The 27,389-nt window shown below is 55.7% G+C and overlaps 1 protein-coding gene across 3 annotated transcripts in view; it reads right to left on the reverse strand.

Moving 5' to 3' along the window:
* Window positions 1-27,389, reverse strand: part of STK32C (serine/threonine kinase 32C) — a 101,796-nt gene that overhangs the window by 39,083 nt on the left and 35,324 nt on the right. For all 3 annotated transcript variants that reach the window (XM_058544313.1, XM_058544315.1, XM_058544316.1), the window contains exon 2: window positions 7,870-7,925. In XM_058544313.1, the coding sequence (XP_058400296.1) occupies window positions 7,870-7,925 (56 nt within the window). The remainder of the gene's footprint in view (window positions 1-7,869; window positions 7,926-27,389) is intronic.

Raw genomic sequence — 27,389 nt, forward strand, 5'->3', positions numbered from 1 at the left:
CCTCAGCAAACAACCACTCAGCCAGACTTCTGTGAGAGCACGAGGCTGTGGGTGGGCGACCCCCTGGGGGCTGGGCCTGCATGAAGGGAGAATGGTCCCCAGGCCTCGCAGCTGGAGAAGAGCCCCACCCGCCGGATTTTACAGCTGGAGTCCTGACTCAGAACCTGTGGCCTCCCAACGGGCTGGGCTGGGGGAGGTGCAGAGGGTGGCCAGGCCCACCTAGACAAAAATTGGCAGCAGCAGACCCCCCAGGAGCCTGTGGGTGAGCTCCGGAGCTGTCTCCAGCCCAGCCTTTGCATGGTGCAGAGACAGGAAGAAGGGGGTTCCGTGGGGTACGGGGTATGCAGGGCATCAGGCGGGAGGAGGCCCGGCCAGTGAAGGGCAGAAACCCACCCAGAGTCCAGACCAGGCCACGGGCCACAAGGGGCTGGGGCGCAGGACAGAGCTGGGACGTTCCTGCTCAAACACCAAATTGTGCCCCCTGTGCAAAAGCCAGTCACGTTCCGGAAAAGCCCATCTGGGTCAGGGGACTCTGGAACTCACATAGGGACACCCGCCCCCAGGAGACATGTCTTTCCCTCTTGAAGGGCTGGGCCCCTCAGACGCCTCAACACTTGCTCCCTGACACCCCCTGGCTCTGGCAGGTGCCCGCTGTTAAGAGGACCCGCAGACCCCAGCCATGAGTGTAGACCCAGCCTCAGCACCACAGATAGCCCCCATGGGAGCCCATTATCTTCCAGCTCAGAGCACATTTAGCGCTTCAGCCAAAGGACGTATCTTTCCTCTAAAAGCTCCAAACACCCCTCATGAAGCCAGGAGTGGGTGTTGCTATTCCCAGGAGGATCGTCCACAGGTTAGCAGGTCAGACGCCCACCCTCCATCCATGGCCCCGCAGCACTGCCCACCCAGGCTGGGTGCCTGGCCACACCACGGGCCACCCACATCCTCTGGCCGCAGGCACAGCCCCTGCCCCTCAGCAGCCGAGGGCAGGAAGAGGGCAGTGGGGGTGTGGGGGACATGGGGGTGGCCAGAAGTTACCATTTACCAACAAACCGGAAAAAGAGTCAGAAGATAAAATGTCCTATTCACAAGAATGAAGAAAGATAATATAACAACAACGTACAATTCTACAGCAACAACACATAATAAACATAGAGTGTGAAGGACTAACTGAAAAAGGAAGGATATTTGAATAAAAAGGTACTAAACCCCTAGATGGGTAGGTACCCACTGTCCTCTCATTTTATCTCAAGATATAATTCCTACCCAAAGTCAGTGAGTTTATTTCTGATCTTGACAAAAGTTATTCAAAGGTCCAATTGGAAAAATAAATATGTGAGAACGGCGGATACTTTTGAAAAGCACACAGAGGAGTGAGAGGGGCAGCTCTTCAAAGAAACATTTTCCGGAGGCTGCCAGATCAGGGGGCCCCTGGGCAGGACAGGCAGCCAGAAAGGGCCGGGGACAGACGCGGGTCCCTCTGAGGAGGGCCAGGCACCAGCCCCCACGCAGCTCAGGAGCAGCAAGCTTGCCAAATGAAAAATGTTAAATTCCAGATGGAGTCGAGTTTTTTTTTTCCAAAATAGAATGTTTTCTCTGTTCTGACTGTAAAAGTAGTAACACTAGCTGTAACAGAGGCTAGAACAACGTAAGGCCCAGGTGGACGCCACGTGACTGAAGCCCAGCAGGGCTCGCTCCTCTGGGAAGCGAGGGGCCTCCCAAGAAGCCAGGGAGGGCGCAGGAGGGGCCGGGGCGGGGGGCCGCTGGTCAGGGCCGGAGGTGAGGGACTGGCCAGGAGGGCCAGGTGGGCCGAAGGAAGGAAGGATGGCCCTGGGGCAGCTCCTCGGCAGGCTCCTTCTGGAAAGATGGGTGCTTGGTTCCTGCCTCTCATCCTCCCACCAACCGCTGCTCACTGCCTGGAAAAAGGGAGCTGGGAAGCAAGACACAGTCGCTCTGAGAGTGCGGACACACCGTCCCCTCTCGGAACCAGAGCCTGGAGAGCAACCGCTTTTAGGAGGAGCAGCGTGGCCAGAAAAGGGCCCCCACCCACCTGCACAGCAGATGGGCACAGACCAGAGGCTCCGGCCCAGGGGTCACCTCCAAAGGTGCCACAGCCCTCCCACAGGGTGTGAGCCCCCTCAACCACCAGCCTGTCCCAGAGGGGCCCTGGGGGAGAGACCCCGCAGCGGGCTGAAACACCACTGATCTTGGGGGTGGGGGCCGTGTCCCAGCAAATGCCCATCAGCAATGCCGTGATCATCCTGTGATAACTGTAGCCTGGGGCGGGAATTCAGTGTCCTGGACAAACACAATTGGGCAGTGCGGGAGAGGCTGTGCTTCATGACACACACAGGGACCGGGGGAGGGAGGGCAGGGGCCGGAGATTGAGGGCTGGACAATCACCAATGCCAAGAGAAAAACGGGCGGATTTTCTCCAAGTCTTAATTATTCCACCTAAACCATCTGCCCTGAAATAAACTACAGTCACATCACTTAGCTGGATGTCAGCAGGACAGAACTGGGGAGACCCAAGCCGAGAGGGAGAGGGAGAGGAGCTCCTGCTTGTGCACCTGAAGGGCACCCTGACTCCCAGGCGGCTGGATCCTGGACGCAGCCTGAAGGACCACCGGGCCCTGGGGGCTCCTCCGACAGCCCCCAGAAAGGAGGCAGAGATGACTCTTGGGCAGGACCGAGCACCCTTGGGTGGGGCTTCCCCTTAAGTCCCAGGCACTGGCGGCCCGCGGCCACACACGCAGAGGACCTGGGGCAGCACCACAGCAGAGGGTCTGAGGCCCAGGGCAGAGGGTCTGGAGGGTGGCCACATATCAGGCTTGCCCTGGCAGCTGCCAGGGAGCCTTGTGCCCCAGGAGGGCGACACACCCCAGGAAAGGGCCAAAGCAGGGACACCACAGCTCACGTGGAGGGCCTCGAAGTGGGCGGTGAGGCCACGGGGGCGGCTGTTGAGTCTTGAGCCACAAACTGGATGAGTCAACGTCGGGGCGGGGGGCGGGGGGGAGGCACTGGCCCCTCCTCCCAGGGAAGCTGGATTTGGCTGTGGAGCCGGTGTTCCCATGTCCCACCGTCCCCACGTGAGCCTCCTGAGGTCAGGATGGACATCCCATTCTTGCCAGAGAAGTGCGGCCACTGGTGCCTGATGCCCTGGGAAGAAAGCCAAGGACTCTTGTCCAGGCCTTGCTGGACAGTGGCTGGGCGCTGAGCCCGGGGGTGAATGCAATGGGTCCCAGCTCTATGAGAAGAGAACTGTGTCCACCTCAGCTCAGGGGCCTCAGGGCCCCCAGCGGGGCACTCAGCCCAGCAACAGGCAGGCGTCTGGGGGCTTCTCAGAGCCAAGGAATGAGGGGTGTGTAGGGCCTCAGCCCCCAGTGGACTCCTAGCTGGAAGGAGGGAGGAGGGATGTGTTTTGAAGAAAGAAATTTGGAGGGCAGCCTTTGTGGACGTAACAAGGTAGGGCCAGCCCCAAGTCAGAAACAGCAGCCTCCCTGAGGGTGGGGTCCTTTCAAGGAAGTTTCTGGAAGGGCACCAAGGAGGGCCTCCCTTCCGGGGGGAGGGGCAGGGCCCTCCCTCTACCCTCAGCAGCCCTAGGGGACTCCCCAGCGCAGGACGCTCACAAGGCGGCCCCTCTCCTCCCTCACCCACCAGACCCCCTCAGTCCTGTGGCTGGAACTGCCCTGCTGTCCATGAGCTGTGAGTAAAGACTATGCCCCAGAGATTCCTGCAAGTGTAATTCTAGAGGAACACGCCTCTGGAGAGTTTGGTTTTAATGAAAACACACGCTGCCCATGAGCCAAACCCTGACCCGGGGCAGAGGTGGGCAGGACCCCATACACCCAGCCCCAGCTGGTGGACTGTGCAGCGGAGCGAGCAAGAGGCAGTGGTCTGGGGCTTGCAGCCTGGTCCACGGGGCTGGAGACCCTGAGGGCGGGTCTGAAGTTCCCAAGGGCAGCGTCCAGCCTGGGGCAGTGAGTGAACTCCACACCTTCTGGGAAATAGGTCATTGCTTGGAAGGCCAAGCCAGGATGCAACGTACGGGAGAGGGAAAGAGGGAGAGGAGGAGAAGGGAGGGGAGGAGGGAGAGGAGGAGGAGGGAGGGGAGGAGGGAGAGGAGGAGGAGGAGAGGTAGGCCCTGGGGCATCCACAACATAGGCTGGCCTTACTGACATATCTGCTTTCAACGGGCATTATCGGCAGACGAAAACATCAATATGCTCACAGTTACCCTTTTTAGTAATCCTGTCTTTGAAATGGTGGTTTTCCAAAGACCTGTTCAAGAGGGCAACTAGCTAAGTCAGCCACACTTGGACTCCATGCTCCTTCCCAGGCTGTCTGGGAGGGCTCCCAACGGCAACGATCTGAGCCCAAACACCCCACCGCCAGACTCCCCACTCCACGCTGACTCTGCAAATGAACCCTGCCTTCAGACCTTCACCAGCATCTGCTTCTGCTCAGGCAGATGCTCTGAACGGGCAGAACAGTGAGTACAGAGTGGGGGCTGCCCAGCTCACGGGAGCCACCCCAGCACCTCTGCTCACCTTCTGCTTGTAACAGATCACTGTAGATCACTCCAGCCCCGTCTGTAGAGACTGGTGCAGGGCAGGAGCACAGGCCAATCAAGGGCTGCCTGCGCTGGCTCATCCCAGGGTGGGACCAGAAGGGCCCTCATCCTCCCTGGCCGTGGAGCTCAGTGGTCACCCAGGGCTGAGCCGGCGAGTCCCCACTATGGCTGGGGAGAGAGGGCCCAGGCAGGCAGAGACCACCAAGCCCTGGCAGCATCCAGCCCAGCTCAGCCACCTCGGGAACCGGCCACTCCCACCCTTCCCCACCCTGGTGACGTTAGCTAATATCTGTCACCCCGCTTTGCAGCTCACTTGAATTAAATGTCTGTCACCTTGCCATCCAAGATCCCAGGTGTGGGGCATTCAATGCCTGGCTGAGAGCCCATAGTCCAACCACACCTGTGGCGCTCACCTGTCCCCCACCAGGTGAGGCCCACTGCTAGGGGCTCACACCCAACCAGGCACAGAGGTGGAAACCTCCCAGCTCCCACCGCTGTGTGGGCACCACACACAGGCACGGCGATGAGGAAAGTGTCCCAGTGGCAGCATCGCTCTCTCCTGGCTTCTCCGCACTGAGGACGGTCCCAGCCTCCTCATGTGGTCAGGTGGTCATGGTGTCCCAAAAGACCCAGGGACAAAGCCCTCGCCAGCCCTCCAACCCAGAGGGCACTGTGTTCTCACTGCTCACAGAAGGTGGGCTGGACCACCACCACCAGCTTCTGCTCTGCCTTGGAGAACAAAATCATCTCACATGGGGCAAGATTTCTCCAAATAACAGGTATCAATGGGGTAGACCTTGTCCCAAGTTGTTCCAGGCCAACCTGTGATTGCTGGGAGAGGGGACGCCTGGTAGAAGAGCGAGTCCATCCAGCAAGTGTCCTTCCCGCAGAGACTTCCAGAGCTCCTCCGGGGCGCCTCTCGGGGCTCTGGCTCGGCGAGGAGAGCCAGGCATTAAGTTTTGACACCTGGGTCAGATGAGCCACCAGGGCCTGCTGCCCCCACACCGAGGACTACCAGGCACCCAGTTCAGGCCTGACGAGGGGCAAGCGAATGAACGAGGGATGAACCTGGAAGCCAGCACTATGAGGGCAGTTCCCACCTCAGGGAAGCGACAGTCCTCCTGACCGGGAACTGAGAACGGGAGTTTCGGTCAGGCAGTCCTCGTAATTTTCATTCTTCATCCTCACATCGAAACTTCATGCTAATCTTTCTGTTTCTGCATCTCTGACTTGATCTGCCCTCCCGAGCACCCTACTACCGACCCACTCTTTCCTTACAGGAAACGTTCCACTAGTCTCTGCTCTAAAAATAAATGCCACTATCTTCCTGCTCTGTAAAAACAACTTCAACAAAATCAGACCCCAACTCCCAAGAGGAGGCCTGCGGGTGCCCGGTCTCTTCCTCTGCAGACACCCGGGGATTCCCAGACCTGAGGAGCCCGGCGTTCACACGGTTCCTCATTAGAGATGAGTACCCACCAACGGGACTTAAACACCAGGCTCCATAACCACCAGGGCAACTGCAGCCCAGAGACCCCTGGGGGCCTAATTAAGAAGCAGGAAGGAGCCCTCCAATTATACCATAACTTGCATCTGAAAATAAAACCCCAACAGGACTCCGCGGCTTCCTCTTGTCACCTCACTCTGCAGAGCCCAATTTCCGGGACCTTGTGGCCAGCTGGCTCTCCAAAGCCAAGAACTGGTCAGAGAAGCCAGAGTCCTGGGGCTCTGCAGACGCTGAGGGGGTGGGAGGGCTGCCCAGCCGTGTGCATGAGGAGCACGAGGGGGATGGTGGAGTGGAGAAGAGGCAGAGGCAGGGACAGGGAAGCGGCGGCTCGGCGCCACGCCCACCAGCCTCACCTGCCCCAGGTTGGTCTGGCTCCCGAGGGTCCCCAACACTCCTCCTTGGCCTGTTTTCCAAATGCTTGGATGACCCCTATGTCTCCCTGTATAAGCCACCCCTCCAGAAACCCAGTCACGGCTAGGGTCCTCCGCTGCTGGTGGGGGCGGGTTCCCCAAAGCCCCACCCTGTCTGCCCCTCCAACTTCCCCACACCCCCTGTGGCCCTGGGGAACAGAATTTACCCTCAGCTGGGAGAAGCCAGGAGGGCAGAGGCCGCCCCAACTGGCTGTCAGTGTCTGACAAACGCACCAACTTCAGGACCTCGTCTTTCGGATCAACCATCTTTGCACAATCGACAAAAGGCACAGGTCTGTCAGTTACCTCCTGACATGGAGAGATGTTAAAACACTCTCCTGAATGCATAAGAGGATTCAATGGACTCGTGCAAGGGGCTAATTCCCTCTGGTTCATAATTACCCCAGGCCCCGGGAACCTAGGGCAGCGCTCATGTGATACAACAAAGTGGAGGCAATTAACAGCATCAGATTCTCTGTGCATTATGCTCAGTAGCACAACAACCCCTTTAAAAGGCTTACAGAGTTTAAATAGACATGGCATCCAGACAGCTGTGTAGATGGAGGGGGGCGAAGCCCTCATCTGCCAAGGCCCCTGGGCGGCTGGAAACCGTCCGTTCAGAAGAGATTCATTTACAGCAGACCCACCAGGGCCGAGTCCCGAGAGCTAATTTTAACCTTTGCAGAGCTCCTTAAGCCTTGCTGAGTTATAATTACCCCTGATCTCTAGATGTTATGAGGCAGCAATCAGGGAGGTGGATCTGGCCAAGAGAAACACAAGGACGTGGAGAGATGGCTCCGAGCAGGCCTATGAGGACACGAGTGGTGTGGCCGCCCCAGGACGAGGACACACACTCAGCATCCACACTCAGTCCTGCCACCCCCTTGCCCTGGAGGAACGGGCGCGGGAGCAGCCTAGCCTCTGGGCTCCAGCTGTGACAACGGCCTCCAAGCGTCACAGTGGCTCCAACATGGCATATCAGCCACACCACAGAGCTGCTTCTAAAATGCTTGCCTTCAGGCCTTGCGCAGGCTCCTGTCTCAAGGAAAGCTGTTCCCTACAAAGAGGGCCTCAGTATTGAGAGTGAGTGGGTGTCAGGGTCTCGGCCCTGCAGAGCCCAGCAGCTGAGCCATCTGCACCCTCAGCTCCTGGCTGAGCTACAAGACCCCAAAGACCTGGACTTCAGATCCTAGAGGTCGTGAGCTTGGCTGACAGCCCACCCTGACGGCCCCCAGCACGGCCAGCCTGCTGGGCAGGAAGCAGACCCACACCCTCCACAGACAGACCCAGGCGGGCGGGCCTCTCCGGAGCAGGCGGACCGAGGGGCCGGCTGTGCACCACCACGGTCCTGCTGTGGCCTCTCGCTGGCTCCGCCTTACCTTGCCGAAGCTGCCCTTCCCGATGGCCCGCAGGATCTGGAAGTGGTCGAAGTTCACTGCAGAAAAAACAGAGGGATGCCAGGTGAGGTGACAGAAAGGGCCTGTGCCCGCGACAACCCCCAGCTGGAGCAGCCTCCGGGCACCCCCACGGCTGCAGGGAGCCCCCTGCAGCCCTCCTGTGGCCCACTCCTCCTGGAAGAGGGTCAGTCCTCAGCTGGCTGGAGGCTGAACTCAGCCTCGTGTGCAAAGCAGGGAGGGCCGGAGACAAGGCAGAGGTGGGTCCTGAGGGCCGAGCAGCCCCCTCCTCCTGGCTCTCTGTGGGGCTGGACGGGGCACAACGGGGGCAAATGGTGCCCAGAGCTGCTCAGCCTCAGTCCCAGGCACCCAGCAGCCCCCAACGAAAGCTGCCCCCAACCCATGAAGACCCACAAACAGGCAGCCCTGGGGGTCTCAGGGTGGCCCAGAGCCTCGGAAGCAGGTGCCCCCACTCTCCTGCTGAGTCTGTGGGGGGAGGGTCAGCCGGTGAGATTTGCTAGATGAGCCTAAAGAGAGCCTGCAAGGGCCCCAGGATTAATAACGGTGGGGGCAGGGGGTGGGCACGGGACCACGCCCCCTCCAAGGGGCGGTCCACAGGCCTGGGTGAAGCCGCACGAGTCCTTAATTCCACTGACTTTCTCGACAGAGTCAGTGAGAAAGAGATAGCTGGAAACAGCAGATTTTCTAATTGTCACAACCCTCTTGAAAGACTCGTGCCGTGTGCACGGCAGCCCCCCGGTTAGTGTTAATCTTTGTTGCATGGAGAGGAGTCTGGACGTGCTTTCCAGCACTCCCACTTCTGTTCAAACCAGACGCTTTCTCCTCAACATGAGATAGGCGTTCCACAATGCCCACACGTTTCTCCTGCTCCTTACTCCTCAGGGCCCAGGCAGGGGCCCGTCTCCACCTAGGGCCTGGGCCAGCCTCACTTCCCGCCCACCTCCCCCAGCTCCTGCCGCTCCAGCTGACTCTCAGGCCAGCAGCTGGCCTCACCTCTATTCCAGGTCTGTATCCCTAGGTCTGTGCCCCCCGAGGTCTGCACCTCTCACGCCTGCACCCCCCATCCCCACACCCACGACAGGGCCTGCCACGTGGCTCTTGGTTCTCATACTTTTCCATCAGGCCTCACAGCACCTGGAGAACCTGGCCCCAAATCCCTAGGGACACGTGCCCTGGGCACTCGTCAGAAGCACAGGAGGCCTGGCATGCCCATGACCACTAGGGCAGCATAGCCTCAGCTATTCCAACACGGAGCTGAGGACGGGGGCCGTGTCCCGTGCTCACCCCGAGAACAGAGCCTGCAGAGGGCGTCCTACCGTGCATGGCCCCAGCCCCGGTGCATTGGTGCCAGGAGGTGCAGTCCAGCTCAGCCCTGGGAGCAGAGGTTAGGCGCCTCTCCTCCCCTGGGCAGCTTGCTGTGGTGCCCCCGCCCTGCGGCCCCCAGCCGCCAGCACAACACCCTGAGCCTGGGCACCCCCGGGCCGTGAGTTACCAAGGGATCTTAGCCAAGATCATCACCATTTTTAGACAAAAGCACAAATTCCAGGAGAGGAAAAGTGGGAACCAAAGTGTATTAAATAATAGGTTGGAAGCATAAGGAAACCCCAGCAAGTATCCCACTACACTTTCACACCCTGGAAAGCGTGGAGGGTTTAATGGAGGGGGAATCTGAGGGGAAGAGACGCTAGGAGACCTGCTGGCTCAGAGCCAGAGCAGCAGGGAGCAGGGTGCTGTGGGGGGCCTGGCGGGAGTGGGGCGGGGCGGGGCACGCTGGCTGCCTGTGCTCTCCCCAGCCAGCCCCGCGGTTTTGAGCTCAAACTACCCCCACTTCCTAAGACACCGGGCAGAGAGGAGTCGGGGTGCCAACTTTCCAGCTGCTGCACAGAAGTCAGAGCCCCTTCCAGGCAAAGTTCAACCCCCACTGTCAGCTACGTTTGCTAAACCCAGGGAGGGGTGGGGGCCACCAGGGTGGGTGAAGCGGAGGGTGAGGGTGGTTCTCACCTGGGTGGGGGCAAACCCATCAGCGGGAAGGCACAGCAGTGTCCTGGGAGGGTGCAAGCCCAGTGGTCATGGAGCACTAACCCAAGTCGGGGTGGGAATGGCGAGCCCCATCTGTTTGCCTCACCCCCATCCCACCACCAGCCCTATTTGGGTTCCGGCAGCCCCGGTGGTGCACAGCCTCAGGCCCATGTGGGGTTTGAGCCCCAAGCCCCACATGCAAACTCTCCACCACCCACAGACGTAGGTCACCACCCCCAGTGTCCTGGGGCCTCTGTCCTCTTGTCCTCTGACCCTCCATCCTTCCGGGCAGGTCTGCAGCCTCACAGGGCCCTGCTGCCCTGCACACGGTACAAGGACCTGCCAGGGCCCTAGGGGCCCTCGGCACCCCCACCTTAGAGGGAAGGTGCTGCTCCTCCTGGGCCATTCAGGGCTGGAGCTCAGCACTGTCTGACTGAGGGCTCTGGCCACAGATCTGTCTGGGAGGCTGGGCCCTGCTGAGCGAGCCAAGGTCAGAGGCTGCTGCGGAACCACAAGCCAGGCTCATCGTGGACCCTGAAGGAAGGCAGGGAGGAGCCGTCACAGAGCAGACACTCCAGTGTGGGGAGACACACACTAAGCCAGCAAGCAAATATGGGGCTCAGCGCCCAGGAGAAAAATAAAGCAAGAAGAGGGGTGGGGGGTCACTACTTTTTACAAGGTCATGGGGGGGTATTTTTGAAGCTGACATTTGGGCAAAGAACTGAGGGTCAGAGCCGGGGGTCCCTCGAGTTATGGCTGACCAAGACAAGTTTGCTGCATTCCTCAATGTGACATGTTGCTGTGTGACGCTGTAGTGACACTTGCCCCTGTGTTTGCCACCTCCAAAATTATAATGTAGGGAAAAGGAACAGGTAATTCAACTCCAACAATCCCATCTAACATTTATACATCTCTTTCCCAGGAGTCTAAGTGCTGCATGCAGGAAACTGTGTGTCTGCAAGTCCTGCCTGCAAGGAGACGACACAGCTCCGAGCTCGACATCCACCCGACCCTCCTGTAACACGGCCGCAGGGGCACAGCACAGACTCTTCCTGGTACAGATGAATATTTAAAGACAAGGGTTTTAAGAATATTTGTTCTTAAGGAAGACTTTTATTTTGCAGAATTGGCAATGAGAAGCACAGCGCTGCTATGAAAATAGGTCATCTTGATGCAGCCGACTGACCACGAATGGAGGGGAGATTTTAATTCTATTTCACCAGGGTGGAGATGCAACACTAGCCCGCCTGCACTGTCCCTGGCCTCGGGGGAGCCTACACCAGGTCCTTTCCGAGGGCCGCTGGCTTGGTTCAGGGTCACTTTGAACCCAAAGAAAAGGCAAGGAGCCCTTGTCCAGAAGTGCTCAGTGCTCCGACGGCCTTGTTTCCAGTGAGACTCACGAAAACCATTTCAGGTTTCCCGGAGACCCGGCGGTTACTGTAACTGAGCCGTTAACAGGCCTATTTTGACACAGGACCCCCTGGCACTGTCACATCCGGCCCGGATGTGGGCTGTGTCATTGGTCCTGCAGGTCCCAGGAAAGGACGGGCCATGGGCTCACTGGCAAAGGGGGGCTGTGTGTGTTGGGGGCAGGTCACTCCCAAAGCACAATGCGGACGCTGCATAGGCTGGCTCTCGCGCAGTGACCACAAACTCCAAAGCAAAATGTCAGGTAACATTTGGACACTTTTTCCCTAAAAATAAAACGACGATCTGCCCTTCATGTGTGCCCGGCCCTGGGTGGGCAGAGGAGCACTTTCCAGCGAGCCACCTTAGGAAAGCTCTGAGTCCCAGTGAGATCTCAGGTTGAAAATGCAGTCCTTTCATAAGCCAGGGCTTTTCTTAAAACAACAAAAAGTTGCCCCCATGAGGAGGGCAAGAGAAAAGATGGACCTGGGAGAGTAAAAATAGACCGGGCACAGAGTCATGAGTCACTGCTGTTGTTGTTAGTGACACAATGCACGCCCACGCGAAGGTGCCCCTGCAGACTTGGAGGGGCAGCCCTTCTCCTGACACCCGCCTCCCGGGTCCCACGGCCTTGGGAGGGTCCTGTCCTAACGCCTTTGGGGGCACAGGATGTGGGTGCCCAAGACAGTCTGCAGAGAAGTCGTGTGGACGGTGAGCTGCCCACAGCCACAGGGCAAGTCCTGGGTATGGGCTGGACCCGGAATGAGGCCCTGGACCATTCCCTTCCCAGCTTGCCTCACTGGTCACCTAGGAGAGGCTCGGCCCGCAGAATGTTGTCAGGTAGAACCAGCCTCTTCATCCTCAGGGAATTCCATACCAGAAGTGGGATTGATTTGGAAAGCTGTAATAATAAATGTCACAGTTGATGAAATTCATCCAGAAGCTGATTAAATTTTGTCATACATTCTATGACCCAAAAAACTCTCGAAGAAAATCATCCAACCCAACTGTGAGGCCTGCCCTCTGCAGAGCTTGTGTGGCCTCTGCAAAGTTCCTGCCCAGCCCTCGCAGGCTGCCTCCTAGGGCGCCCAGGCCGGCCCACCTGCGTAAACAAGACACCCTCAGGCAGACGGGAATGGTCACCAGACGGTAACCTCAAAGACACACTGAGGCCTTGACCTGCTCACCACCACCTGTCCTCAGAGGCCACGGGTCTGCAGGGAGCCAAGACCCAACAGGTGGACAGCGGCAGGCGCCACGAGGGGGCACTCCTCGAAGCCCTCCTGTTCCTTAGGGCTTTCAATTCTCAGAGTAGCCCAGTGAGGGAGTGAATGCTCCCATTTCACAGGTGAGAAATGAGCTGGAGAGTCAGCAGACTCTGGGTAAGGACCGCGGGGCCCTAGAGGCAGAAGAGAAAGGATGCAGCTCCCCTCCTGGCCACCTGGCCCCTTGAGCCACAGGTTTCCTTGGCCCCTGAGGATGTCTTGAGACCCCGGGCAGGAAGGTCAAGCATCAGGAGTAGGGAAGAGGGTGTTTGCTCTGGCCTCCGACTCTAACTCCTCAGCCCTAAAGGGGGGAGGGAAGTGTGTGCTGCCCACTAGTCTGGGAGGACCCAGCCAGGCGCCCCCACCCACTCTCCACGGTCCCCACCCAGTCAGGGCAGGTGGCAGACCCCTGTGGACAGGCATCTCTGTGCCTGAGCCCTCTGGAGCCCTGGAGTCCTACTCAGCCTTCCAAGGTGGAGAGCAGCTTCTCGGCATCCGGGACTGCCGCCTGAGCTTCGAGGAGCCTGGGGAGGGGGCCCTGTCCTCAGCTGGCATCACAGCGTGCCTGTGGGGAGCCACACCCTTCCCCTGCAGGGGCCTGCCCTTCCCTCCATCTGGGACAATTCGGCACCCACTCCCTCCTGGCCACCCCACTCGGCCCTCAGGCCCTTCTCCAGGAAGCCTCTGCAGGCCCCTCCCCACCCTGACCCACGAGGCCTGCCTGCCTGTCCATGTCCCCGAACCGTGGGGCACCCAGGGCAGCCCGGCGCCTTGCACCACTGCAGCCCCTTCCCAGCACGGTGCCCAGCCCGAGGGCGGGGGCAATGCCCTCACCCTGTCTTTTCTGAGAAACAGACACAGCGGGATGTGACACCAGCCAAGAGACAGAGCCAAGGCCTCTGGGGTTCCGGAATAATCCTGGCTTCTGGTGCCCAGGAATATGCCAGAGCCCGGGGGCCATGTGGCTGCAGACCAGAGGCCAGTGGGTGCTGGCGCCGGCCCACCCCCAAGCTGGACTCCGTGGGACTCTGAGGGGGGCAATGTCCTGCCTGCCTGTCTCCCTCCCCCACGTCTACTCACAGTAAAAGCTTCGGCCCATAAACCACGCTTAGTGGCAATTTTCCAGTCTACCACTGTTCATCCTGGATCCTGTCCGGCCTAAAACAGTCTGGAATTGTGTTCCGGCGTTTCATCCTGATATCCTCAGACAGCACCGGAAACTTTCATAAATTAGTGATTAAGGTGACAGCCAGATCAATAAAGTATCTCTGGCTAGCTGCGCCCAGCTCCTCCCAGGCCTGCAGGGAAGGAGACTGGGACAGGATGGGCGGGGCGTCGCCCTAGGCAGCCGGGACTCGGGGTGGTGCGGCTCCCTCCACCTCCCCTGGTTGTGGGCCGAGGTGCCTCCCCTGGGCCACTCAGAGGGGTCCTGCTGTTCAAGGCCCACCACTGGCTGCCCCCCACCACCAGGTGCTCAGCCCCCCACCAGGACCACCACCAGACCTCTAGGACCCCAATGCTACTTCACCCCCTGCACCAGCCATGGGACCTGGACCTACAGTCCAGACGTGTAGACGGACAGGAGTGCACCAAGGACTGGAAGCTGGGTGGAGGCCACCCTGGCTTGGGGGAGGGTGGGGCGCCAGGGAGAAGTAGGGGGAGAAACAGGCCTGTGGAGCAGCCGAGCCCTGAACCCCAAAGCAGGTTTGCCCAGCTGGTCAGGGAACTGCACGTGGGACAGAGGACAGCGGTCCGGGACCTGCCCCTCCCTGTACACACGCCTCCTCTGTACGCTCAGCCCCCCGGGGGGGTGGCGAGGCCTGGAGCCCGAGTCTCCAGGGAAAAGGTGTCCCACGGCGCCCTGGCCAGCTCTGGTCACCCCCAGACCAGAGCCTCTGCCCACTGCTAGGACGGGGCACTCAGGGCAGAGCAGGCGCCTGCTCAGGGGGCGGGTACCTGCCCTGCAGCCCTCCAGGCCTTGATCCACCAGGCGCTGCCCCCTGCCTTCCAGGCACTGAGCTGCCTGATTTGAGGAGGCGGGGGTCTCCAATCAGGGGTCTCCCATCAGGGCGCCCCATCCCAGGGGCTGATCCTCGGTGTCCCTGATGGAGGGGAGCAGGGCCATCCTGGCCTTGGCTTACGGGGGCAGAGCTGGAGGGGGGCAGGGCTGGAGGGGGGCAGGCAGGACACTGCCCAGCAGGCTCTGGTCTCCACACAGTCCCTGTATCTTCATGCAAGAAGGCAGACGGGGTGGCCTGCCCAGCAGCAGCCCCTCCCTCTGCGGGGACAACCAGAAAAGGACGCGCCACCTCCTAAACCAGTCGCTAGATACTTCAGCCAGAAGAAGACCACTTCTGGGTCAAGACTCTAAGTGCTCTGAGCTCCTCTCTTCAAAATGTAAATTCATGAGCGTCAGAAGCCTATTCGAGGCCCCAGTCTCCCCACGATCGAGACACACCTACGTGGGAAATCAGAACAGGTCCTGCCCTGCCCAGCCCACCGAGAGGCCCTGGAAAGCGCAGGGAACTGGCCGAGAACCTCACAGGCCAGTGCCACCAACCTGTCTTTTGACAAGAACACTGAGTCCACAGAACATAAAATTTACCGTCTTAACCGTTTTTAAGAGTAGAGTTCAGTGGTATCAAATGTTGTGCAGCCACCACCGCCATCCTCTCCACTGCTCTTTTCATCTTGTAAAACTGAAACTCTGTCCCCACTAAACACTAACTCCCCACCCCTCTCCCCCAGCCCCTGGCCCCCAACGTCTACTCTCTGTCTCTATGAATTTGACTCCTCTAGGGACCTCCTGTGACTAGAATTATACAGTATTTGTCTTTGTGTCTGGACTATCTAACTTAACATAGCATCCTCAAGGTTCATCCATGTTGGAACATATTGCAGAATTTCCTTCCTTTTGAAGCTTGAATAATATTCCATTGTATTATGCGCCACATCCTGTTTACCCGTTCATTGGCTGATGAACTTCGGTTGCTTCCACGTTTTAACTATTAGGAATGATGCTGCTATGAACACGGCTGTACAAATCTCTCTTCCAGACCCTCCTTTCAATTCTTTTGGGTAGATACTCTGAAGTGGGATTGCTGGATCACATGGCAGTTCTATTTTCAATTTTTTGAGGAACCACTATTCTGTTTTCCACAGCAGCTGCCCCATCTTACGTTCCCTCCAACAGTGCACAAGGATCCCAATTTCTCCACATCCTCACCGACACTTGTTATTTTCTGGGGTGTTTTGATGGTGGCTCCAGGGGGATCCATGAGCAATCAGGTGCCCAGGGTGCCAGGGTGGGGGGTGCCACACACTGCTGACTGGGAAGGAGGGTGAGTCTGGGTGAGTGCGTGCGCACTTGTGTGTACTGTGCACACACATACACGTGTGCATGTGTACATTCATGCTTTGCATGAACATGTTTGTGTGTGTGTGCATGGCATTTGTGTATTGCATACACACACGTGTCTGTACTGCAATGTGGCACTTTTTTATGTGCATGTTTATACATACCTGCATGCGCATTTGTGCATGCACAAATGGACCTGCGCCTATAGGCCCTCACCCACCTGAATTCCAGGCTCACGGGGGGGCACCCCCAAAGGCTCCCGCACCCCTGAGGGCCCAGAAAAGCAGACAGTCCTGAGGCTTCTGGCTGCCGTCCACCTGCAGCACGGGTTGGACTAAATGCTGCTTTTACCCTTTTCCCCCAGTGGGGCCCCCAGACCACAGGCTGGAGATGATTCCTACCCCACATGGGCACCTTCCCATCCAGCCTCCCCAGACACTCTTGGCCAGGCGGGAACGCGGGCCCTGCACGTCCTTTCCTCCATCAAGGGTAGGACCTAACCACTGTTGGGACCTTTCAGAGCTTCCTGCAGTGGCCCTGAGAAATGCTAACTGCAGACTGTCTGGGACACGACACCCTGCGAGGCAGGTACCTTCAATGAAAGATCCGAGCATTTTCAACCGGCCTTAATAGATCCACAGCCTTCATGTGGCAGCTGATTAACTATTAATCCCAGCCTTGGAGGGCTGCCATAGTTTCCTGTCACTGGACAAGGGCGGGGCGTACGTCACCGAGGCCCAGGGCCACGCATGCTGCACACAAACAGATTAAGTTTGATTCAGGGAAGAAATACAGCAAAGCCCCAGTGCCAGGGAAGAGGGGTCACCAGGCCACAGGCTCACGTCAGAGCCGTCCCCAGAAATGGCCCTCCAACAGAGGGCCATTTGTCCTCTGTCCTCCACGCCCTGCGCCCTCAGACACGGAGACTGGCCCCAAGCAGCCTCCTCGGCTGGACCCCGCCTGCTGACCCAGAGAGTTGCCAAAGGCCCACCCCAAAAAGCCCAGACGGGGTCGACACAATGGCAGGAGGCCAGTCAGAAGACAAGACGCAGTGTCAGCAAGGTTGACCACCTAGGGGCGGTGGCGGTAGCCTGTCTCTGCCCACAGCCCAGTCAGGGCCACTGCAAAATTGCTCCCTGCCACGTCCTTGGCCATGGTCAGTGTCTGCGTGCAGGGGAACAGGCACCACCCAAGCCCCAACCCCACCACCCGCCACACACACACACACAGAGGCTTCCGTACCACGGGCAACGCCCAACCACGACCAAGGGAGACCGAGCCTTTCCAGGCCAAGACATCACATGTGGTGACTCATGGTGAGCAAAGGGCCCAGCACACAGGCCGCCCGGATCCTCTCAGGAGGCTGGTCCCCAGGTGCCCACTTCCCAGCCCTCCCCTGGAGGACCGTGTCACTCTGCTGACCAGCTCACCCCAACAGCAGACAGCATCAGGAACCAGGGAGACACAAACCACAGCTCTGCACAGAGAGCGCCCAGCTCAGGCCAGGATCACGCGCCCGGGGACGAGGTCCTTGCCCTTTGCACTCCTCACCTGGACCACAGCAGCCTTGTGGGCACCATTCATCAGGGACCATTTTGATCAGGATAATGCACATCACCATATGGGGAGAGGTATCAGGGGGTGGGGAGAGATAAGGCCCAGCTGAAGGTCCCAAATACCACAGGGGCCTCAGGGGACTACAAATGCAGAACCTGAACCTACGGTCACTGCTTTCCTTCGGGGAGCCAGTAGGCCAGCCTGGCGCCCATGTTGTCACACTGACACCCCAATGGGCAGATCACTGGTCCTGGAGAATCTCCTTGGGAAGTAACGATGTGCCCTTCACCTCCGCCCATCCTGCAGCCAACACTTGCCCCCTCCCCCAGGCCGGAGCCAGCTGCAGTGGAACCAGACCAAGTAGACACAGGCCGTCTCCCCGCATGTCCAGGCTCCTGTCAGAAGGAAAATGAGATGGAAGAAGAGGTCCGGGGCTTCCTCAGAGGAAACTGTGCACAAGCTCCTCACCCGGCTCCTCGAGCCCATCCAATCTACACTGAGAAGGACTGTCCATCACCCCATCTGCAGTGCCCTGGAGGCTCTGATTACAGGGAAAGTGGAGGTGCTATTTTCTAAACTGACACAGAAAGGAGAAAGTGGGCCCCGGGATCCCGGTGCTCAGTCTGTCTCAGCAAGTGAACCCCACGGAGATGCACCCGCACCCCACGACCTGGAGGCCAGTCGCCGCACCTGCGGGCGGATGGGCTCCCCTGTGTGTGAAGTCCAGAGCAGCGTCCAGCCCAGGTGGTGAAGACCTGCAGGCTGGCCCTGCCCGGGCCCAGCTCCTGCTCCCGCTGCCGGAACTAGATGCCAGAGCCACCAGACGACCCGAGGGACACACTGAATCTGCCCGAGCAAGCCCCAGAAGGCAGCACGCATGACAGCCTCTTCAAAAGGTTCAGACACAGGACAGGCTGAGTAACACACTGTTCAGGCATGCATGCATACGCCAGACAGGTTTTTACTCAAGGGAATTACAGCCACAAAACCGAGCCGGTGGCTGCCTCGCAGGGGGTACGAGGATTGGGTTCACGGTAACGTTCCAGCTCGGGCTGGGGCAGGGTCCACTGCGCGGATAAGTTAATGAACAGAATAACATGTTCGAAAAATTAGGAGGTGCATTTCAGCAAGTCGGCCTCACTCAAGGAAAGGCGTGTGGGCCCCGGGGAATGTTGGACCCACAGGGACAGATACGGGCTGGACACCGGCAGGCAGAGAGCCTGAAGAAGCAAGCTGAGTGAGGGCAGGGACAGAGAGAGAACGGAGCCCCACAAGAGGGGACCTGGAGATGTGCATGTGAGAAACGGACCACCCATGACACAGCCAAAAGTGGAAACAATCCAAGTGTCCATCAGCTCACGAAGCGACAACAGGATGTGGTCTGGTCATCCCTTGGAATATAATTAAGCCATGAAAAGGAATAAAGTTCTGACACACGCTATAACGGAACATGGACGAACCTTGAAAACACCATGCTGAGTGAAAGAAGTCGGACACAAACATGACACACCATATGATTTCATTTATATGGAATGTCTGAACAGGCAAATCCAGAGACAGAAAGTAGACTCTGGTTGCCAGGGGCTCCGGGGAGACAGGGAGCGACTGTTAACAGTACAGGGTTTCCTTCCAGGTCATGAAAACATCCTGGAACTAGACAGAGGGGCTATGGTTGCACAACATCATGAATGTTCTGACGCCGCCAAGATGTTCACTTCAAAATGGCGAAGTTTATGTTACACGACTGTCACCTCAATAAAAAAAATAGAAATTGTTTTGAAAAGTGACTCACGACCAAACCAGATATGTATGGGATATATACGGGTTTCCTATTTCAAGGTGATTACCCTAGGTGGGAGGACAGTCATGAAACCTGTTTTTTCTTGATGGAAAAGGTAAAGAAATCATGTGCGTAGCTAAGACAGCTTTATTCTGACTCCTTTCTTTACAAACAACATTCAACTATGTCAAATTCACAGAAATCCGAGCCCCATCCATCAAATCTGTATTTTATTTATACTCAGCCTAGTTTCAGAAAAAGGGTTCGAGGCAGCACTCCATGTCCTCGACCCATCAGGCAGCAGAGCAGCAGGTTCTGTCTGGAAAGAGGTGAGAGCTGACGGGACCGCCGCTGGCCCTCTGGAAGGAGGAACGGGCTGACGAAGTCGGGCTCTGTGGAGTTGGCCCCCAGCTGCACAGGCCCTGCCTGCCTGTCTGCTCCTCGCCTCCCAACCACAGCCCCCAGCTCTCCGGGGATCCAGCTCCCACCACACCCTGCCCAGGCTTGGCCCGCCGGAGTGCAGGTGTCTAAGAGGAGCCAGCCCTGGGCTTCTGGAACTACAGGAGAAGTGTCCACCAGGGTGGCAGGGGCAGAACAGAAGCCTGGAGGAGCAGATGGGATTGTCACCACCCTCTGGGGGAGCCCATCGGAGCCTGAGGCCGGGAAAGAAGACAGCAGAGCTAAGAGATGGAGGATGACAGTGTCAAAATCTGCTCAGCCCCCTCCTGGACCAGTGCCCTCCTCCAGGACCAGTGCCCTCCTCCCGGACCAGTGACACCCTCCTGGACCAGTGGCCCCCTCCTGGACCAGTGGCCCCCTCCTGGAAAAGTGCCCTCCTCCCGGACCAGTGACACCCTCCCGGACCAGTGACCCCCTCCCGGACCAGTGGCCCCCTCCTGGACCAGTGGCCCCCTCCTGGACCAGTGCCCTCCTCCTGGACCAGTGACCCCCTCCTGGACCAGTGCCCTCCTCCTGGACCAGTGCCCTCCTCCTGGAAAAGTGCCCTCCTCCTGGACCAGTGCCCTCCTCCTGGAAAAGTGGCCCCCTCCTGGACCAGTGGCCCCCTCCTGGACCAGTGCCCTCCTCCTGGACCAGTGGCCCCCTCCTGGAAAAGTGACCCCCTCCTGGACCAGTGGCCCCCTCCTGGACCAGTGGCCCCCTCCTGGACCAGTGCCCTCCTCCTGGAGAGTGGCCCCCTCCCGGACCAGTGGCCCCCTCCCGGACCAGTGACCCCCTCCTGGACCAGTGGCCCCCTCCTGGACCAGTGACCTCCTCCTGGACCAGTGATACCCTCAGATCTTCCACTTCTCTGATCAATGCACTCCCTTCTTACGGAAGTCCTTGATGAGGATTCCCAAGGCCAGGCTGCCTCCGACCATGCCTGGTGTTGCTAGTTCTGCATCCTTCCTTTGGCCCATCGATCCTGAACTAATGCTGCACTCTCCCAATTTTAACCTCACACTGACCACTGATCTCTGGGAGAGAAAGCCACCACGGGCTGCCACTCACTCTTCTCAGGGGCCCTGGTTCTTCCAGACAAATTTTCAGTCAGTCTATCAAGTTCCACAAAAACTCTGTAGAATTGTTTTTTTCTTTGGAATTCAGTGACTCTGTCCATCAATTTTGAGAAAATGACATCTTCAGGATGTTCATATCCACTAATACGCTACATATCTTCACTTATTCGGGATTCATCTCTCCACAGAGATGCTGTGCATCTCGTGTTAGTTGTTGCCACTGCATAAGGTATTGAGACATAACTGACACACAATAAACTGAACTTGGAAACGTGTACAACTTGATCAGTTCTGACACACGTACACTCCCGTGAAACCATCACCACGGTTGAGAGCTGCTCATGACAATGTGCCATTGGGAGAGCAGAGGTCGTCTTCAGGGTGGGAGGGTGGACCTGCAACATGCACACCCGACAGAGATATCCAGAAAACATCCTACAAATCAACAAGAAAAAGACTGAAAACAACAGAAAAACAGTAAAGTTCCTGAATAGGCACCTCATGAAAGCAGATATACCCAAATGCCTTGTCAACCTGAGAGGCAGCTCAGCTTTTCAGTCACCAGGGATGTAACACTAAAGCCACAGAAGAAAACCACCTCACATCCACCAGAACACCTAAAATGAGAAAAGCTGACACAAAAAAGGTTGGCCAACATATATGCAACTGGAAGTCTCGTATATTGCTGATGGAGTAGAATTGTGCAATTACTTCAAAAACTGTTTACTAACAGCTAGTGAACTTGAGGTGATGAATATCCTATTCTCCAGCCAATTCACACCCAGAAATACACACATATGTCCTCAAAAGACGTGCACAAGAAACTTGGAATGGTCAAAAACTGGAAACTACCCCAAATGCCCACCCTCAGTAGAATGGATCAATAGAATGTGATCTATTCACACAAAGAACTCCAGACAGAAATAGAACAAATGGACTACACGTGCACATAACAGCTCGGATGAATCCACAGGTGTGACGCATTGAGGGAAAGGATCCAGACACACAGGAGTAGATGCTATGTAATTCCATTTCTGTAAAGTTAAATTTTTATGGACAGTCCTTGTTTGTTTTAGCAAATACCTATTTTCTAATTATTGGATGCAGAATTCTACATATATCCATTATTTGTTCATTGCTAATTGTAATGTTTAGATCTTTTATTCTCTTGTGGAGTTGTGTTTCCTTGACCTAAAAATAATAGAGAGAGATCTACTGAGATCTCCTGCTATAATGTTGGATTGATCTATTCCTCTCTGCAAGTCCTTCACACATTTTCAGGCTGTTTTGTTAGGTACATACAAGTTTGAAAATAAACCGTCAAAATTTGGAGGATGCAGCCAAAGTGGTGTGAAGAGGGAAATTTATAGCTCTAAGTATTTATATTAGAAAACAAAAAGACAGCAAAAGAAGAACAAAGTGTATCTAAGGTAGAAGGAAGGACATAATAAAGAATGGCAATCAGTTAAATAAAGACAGACAATAGAGGAATATCAACAAAGCCCATGGTTGTTTTTATAAAGATTCATAAAATTGATGAAACCTTTGGAAGAAAACACAAATATTAAGAACTTTAGAAAGAGGATGTCATTACAGTTCCTACAGGCATTTAAAGGATAATAAAGAAATATCATGAACAACTTTATGTCAATAAATTATACTATATACATGAAATGGAAAAACTCCTTGAAATACACAATTCACCAAATGAATACAAAAATAAACACACAACCTGAATAGCCCTTTATCCGCTTTTTAAAATAATGCATTCCTAATTGAAAACCACCCTATAAAAAAGAACTCCCACCCAGATGGCTTCAATGGTGAATTCTATCAAATTTTTAAGGAAGAAACAATACCAATCTTACACAAATTCACTTAGAAAATAAAGACAATGAGCACTTCTATTGTTTTCTAAGACCAGCATTTTCCTGATATCAAAACCTGATAAGGATATTACAAGAAAAGAAAATTACAGGCCAATACTCCTCATGAGCATAGATGCAAAATTCCCTAACAAAATATCAACAAATTGGCAGCAAAACATAAAAAAATACAATATATCATGATTGAGTGGGGTTTACCCTAGGGATGCAAGGTTGGTTTAACTTTGAAAATCAATCACTGTAAGTCACCACACTAACAGGGATAAAGAAAGAAAATCATATGATCACCTCAATAGATGCAGAAAATGCATTAGACAAAATGTGCAGCCATTTGTAATGAAGACTCACAGCAAGCAAGAATGAAACAGGACGTCTTTACTCTTATCACGGACATCTACAAGACAACATCTACAAAAAGTCTGCAGCTGAAACCGTATTTAATGGTGACATACTGAACACTTTCCCTCTAAGGTGGGGAACAAGGCAAGGCTATCCCCTTCTTTTCAACACTGTACTGCCCTAGTCAATGACATAAGAAAAGAAGTTGAAAAAAAACACTGGAAAAGAAGAAGTCAAAACATTCTGATTCACAGATGACATAGCTGTCTACAGAGAAAATCTTAAGGAACCTACAAACCCCTGCTAGAACTAATAAGTGAATTAAGCAAGGTCACAGGATTCAAGGTCTACACATAAAATGTATTGGATTTCTAATATAAAACCAACAAACCATTGGAAAACGAGATTTTTTTAAATTCCACTTACAATAGCACCAAAAGCATCAAATACGTACAAATACATCTGAAGAAAAAGTGCAAGAGCCATACATAAAGCAGGACAAAGCCTTGTTATGAGAAACTGAAGAAGACCTAAACCAGTGGAGAGATGCACCTTGCCCCCAGTTAGAACAACAGACATTGTGAAGATGTCACTTTTCCCCAGATTTATCTATAGAATCAATGCAATTTCAGCCAAAACCCAGTAGGCTTTTTTTGTAGAAACTGGTAGGCAGACATTAAAATTTATATGGAAATGTAAAGGACCCAGAATAGCCAAAAATAATCCTAGAAAAAATAGAGTGAAGTTGGAGGACTCACACTATCTGATTTTAAGACATAATATGAAGGTGCAGTCATCAAGACAGCACGGTGCGGGTGTGAGGACAGACACACGGAGCAAGGAACACACAGTGGCTCAGAAACAGGCCCGCACCATCTGTGGCCAGCTGGTTCTCGACAAGGGCAGGAATAAGGGTCTAGGGGGAAATGTGAGCCCTCAATACATGTACCGAACAACCGAGCATCCACAAGGAGAAATACTAACCTTGACCCGTCCTTATACCACACCCCCAAAATAATTCTAGATGGACTGCAGACAGAAACACAAAAGTTAAAAGTATAAAACTCTGGAAAAAAAACAGGATAATATTTTCACAACCTAAAGACAGGCAAAGATTTCTTAGACACAATGACAAAAACATCAACCATAAAAGAAAAATACTGATAAATTTTGCTTCATCAAAATAAAAAAATTCTGTTCTTTAAGAGACACTATTAAGGAAATGAAAAGTCAAACCTAGGAGAAATATTTGCAATACATACGCCCAACAAAGGACTTGTAACCAGATTATATAAAGAACTCCTGCAAATCAACAATAAAATGACAACCAATTAAACATGAGCAACAGACCTGCACAAACAATTCTCAAAGGAGGATACACCAAAGGCCAATAGGCACCTGGAAAGATGCTCCATGTCATCAGTCACCAGGCAGATGCACATTAAGACTCGAGAAGATACCAGTACCCCCCTCCCAGAATGGCCCACAATAGACTGACAATACTGACGCATGGACACGGACCAACTCCACCATCCACTCTGCTGGGGGGATGGAACATGCTAAGTCACTTTGGAAAACTCTTTGGCAGTTTCTTAAGTTAAACACATGTGCACCTGCCGTGCCACCCAGCAAGTCCACTCACAGATCTCTCCCAAGAGAAACCAGGCGGGTACCTACCCAGAAGCGTTCTCTGCAGCCTTATTCCTGACAGCCACGTGCTGGAAACAACCCAGTGTCACCCCAGGAAAAGGGATAAGGAAAGTGCATTACATTCATACAACAGAACACTACTCAGCAAATTACTTTTAGAGAAGAACAAACTACTGGTACATGACAACGTGGATGAATGTCCAAAACGTTGCGTTGAATGAAAAAGCTGGATTTAAAAGAGCATATTGGGCCGGCCCCGTGGCTTAGTGGTTAAGTGCGTGCGCTCCGCTACTGGCGGCCCGGGTTCAGATCCCGGGCGCACACCGATGCACCGCTTCTCCGGCCACGCTGAGGCCGCGTCCCACATACAGCAACTAGAAGGATGTGCAACTATGACATACACCTATCTACTGGGGCTTTGGGGGAAAAAAATAAATAAATAAAAGAGCATATCCTGCATGGTTCGTTTCATATAAGCTCATGGACAGGCAAAACTGACCACAGTGACAGAAACAGCACCAGTGTTTGCCTGATGGGTAGAGAGGGCTGCCAGGAACAGAGCAAGAGGGAACCTTCCAGGATGACAGCCATGTTCCATATCCTGATTGGGGTCTTGGTCACACAGTGTGCACATTTGTCAGAACTCATCAAACCATACACTTCAGTCTGCGTTTACTGTAGTGACAGCCCAATCAAAACACATAAAATACATATTATGGATATTTTGTAGGGGCGAGTTTTAAGAATCTAATCTACTATATTGTGGGACACAGATGTTCACCATCTGATAACAGGAAACTGAGGATCAGAGAGGTTAAGTGATCTGCCCGTGGTCACACAGCCAGCAAACAGAGCAGTCAGGATCGGAATCCAAGTCTCCAGGATGGGGGGGTGAGAGGTGGTGGTGCAAAGGGAGGCTAGTTCACGGTGGTGGGGGGGAGCTGGTCAGACATGGTTTCAGGAGACAGGGCTATTTGGCGTGGGCTCGGTCAGTGGGAGGGGACTCTGAGAAAAGCATCACTTCGTGTGAGCAGGCCTGGGGTTGCGGGGGCAGCGCCAGGATCAGAACCAGCAGGATTTGCAGCCAGCTCTGGGGCCTGGGGCCTGGGGCTGAGGTGGGGCGGGGGGAGCTGTGGGGACAGGTCACAGAGGAGCCGCAGCTGCCATCTCTGCCACTCACCACTGAGCACTGGGAGCTCGGGCCGCCTGAGGGCAGCTAGGCGGGTGGGGGCCAGCTGTGCCAGATGCCCTCTCCTGCTCCTGCTGCAGGGGAGCAACCCAGAGCTGGCCAGCTGGCCGCAGAGCCCACATGGGGAGTGGGTTAATTCGGAGACTGCTCCATCAACAGTGACTTGGGCCATCCTGCACAGCCCAGCGCCTAGCCTCGGGATCAGTGTGTGCGTGCGCGCATGGGCGCCTGTGGGTGCAGCTCTGTTCCTACGAGTGTGTACATGTGTCTGTGGTGCATGTGTGTGCCTGTGGGTGCAGCTCTCTGCACGTGTGTGTGCATGCATGTGTACATGTGTCTATGTGCCTGTGTGTGTATCTGTGTGCGTGTGCATGCACAGTGGTCGGGCATGGAGGTCTGCACCAGGTCTCTTTGAGTGGGTCTACTGAGCGCCCAGCCCCAGGTCTGACAGAGACACATCCTGCCTGGAGCCTGCATGCTCTGCTGGGATCCTGGCAATTTCCGAGCTGTGGGAAAGAGATGGAGCGGGAAGACTCTGCTGGCTGAGCCAGATCTTCCCCCAGAGAACTCAGGCAGACCTGCGAGCTGCTGTGGGGAGGAGGGGTGGTGCCAGGGAAAAGCCTGTCCAGGCAAGCATGGGGCCTCGCAGCCATTTATCACCCTCACTGCCCTGCTAAGAGCCGCTGCCTCCTCCCTACACCTCCTTCTGCACCTCCTCCCTGCATCTCCTCCCACGCCTCCTCCCTACACCTCCTTCTGCACCTCCTTCCTGTGCCTCCTCCCTGCACCTCCTCCCACGCCTCCTCCCTACACCTCCTTCTGCACCTCCTTCCTGCGCCTCCTCCCTGCACCTCCTCCCACGCCTCCTCCCTACACCTCCTTCTGCACCTCCTTCCTGTGCCTCCTCCCTGCACCTCCTCCCACGCCTCCTCCCTACAGCTCCTTCTGCACCTCCTCCCTGCATCTCCTTCTGTGCCTCCTCCCACACCTCCTCCCTACACCTCCTTCTGCGCCTCCTCCCTGCATCTCCTTCTGCGCCTCCTCCCTGCGCCTCCTTCTGCACCTCCTCCCACGCCTCCTCCCTACACCTCCTTCTGCACCTCCTTCCTGTGCCTCCTCCCTGCACCTCCTCCCACGCCTCCTCCCTACAGCTCCTTCTGCACCTCCTCCCTGCATCTCCTTCTGTGCCTCCTCCCACACCTCCTCCCTACACCTCCTTCTGCGCCTCCTCCCTGCATCTCCTTCTGCGCCTCCTCCCTGCGCCTCCTTCTGCACCTCCTCCCACGCCTCCTCCCTACACCTCCTTCTGCACCTCCTCCCTGCATCTCCTTCTGCACCTCCTCCCACGCCTCCTCCCTACACCTCCTTCTGCACCTCCTCCCTGCATCTCCTTCTGTGCCTCCTCCCACGCCTCCTCCCTACACCTCCTTCTGCACCTCCTTCCTGCACCTCCTCCCTGTGCCTCCTCCCTGCGCCTCCTCCCACGCCTCCTCCCTACACCTCCTTCTGCACCTCCT

The sequence above is a fragment of the Diceros bicornis genome, chromosome 6 (assembly GCF_020826845.1).
Source record: "Diceros bicornis minor isolate mBicDic1 chromosome 6, mDicBic1.mat.cur, whole genome shotgun sequence".
Lineage (NCBI taxonomy): Eukaryota > Metazoa > Chordata > Mammalia > Perissodactyla > Rhinocerotidae > Diceros > Diceros bicornis.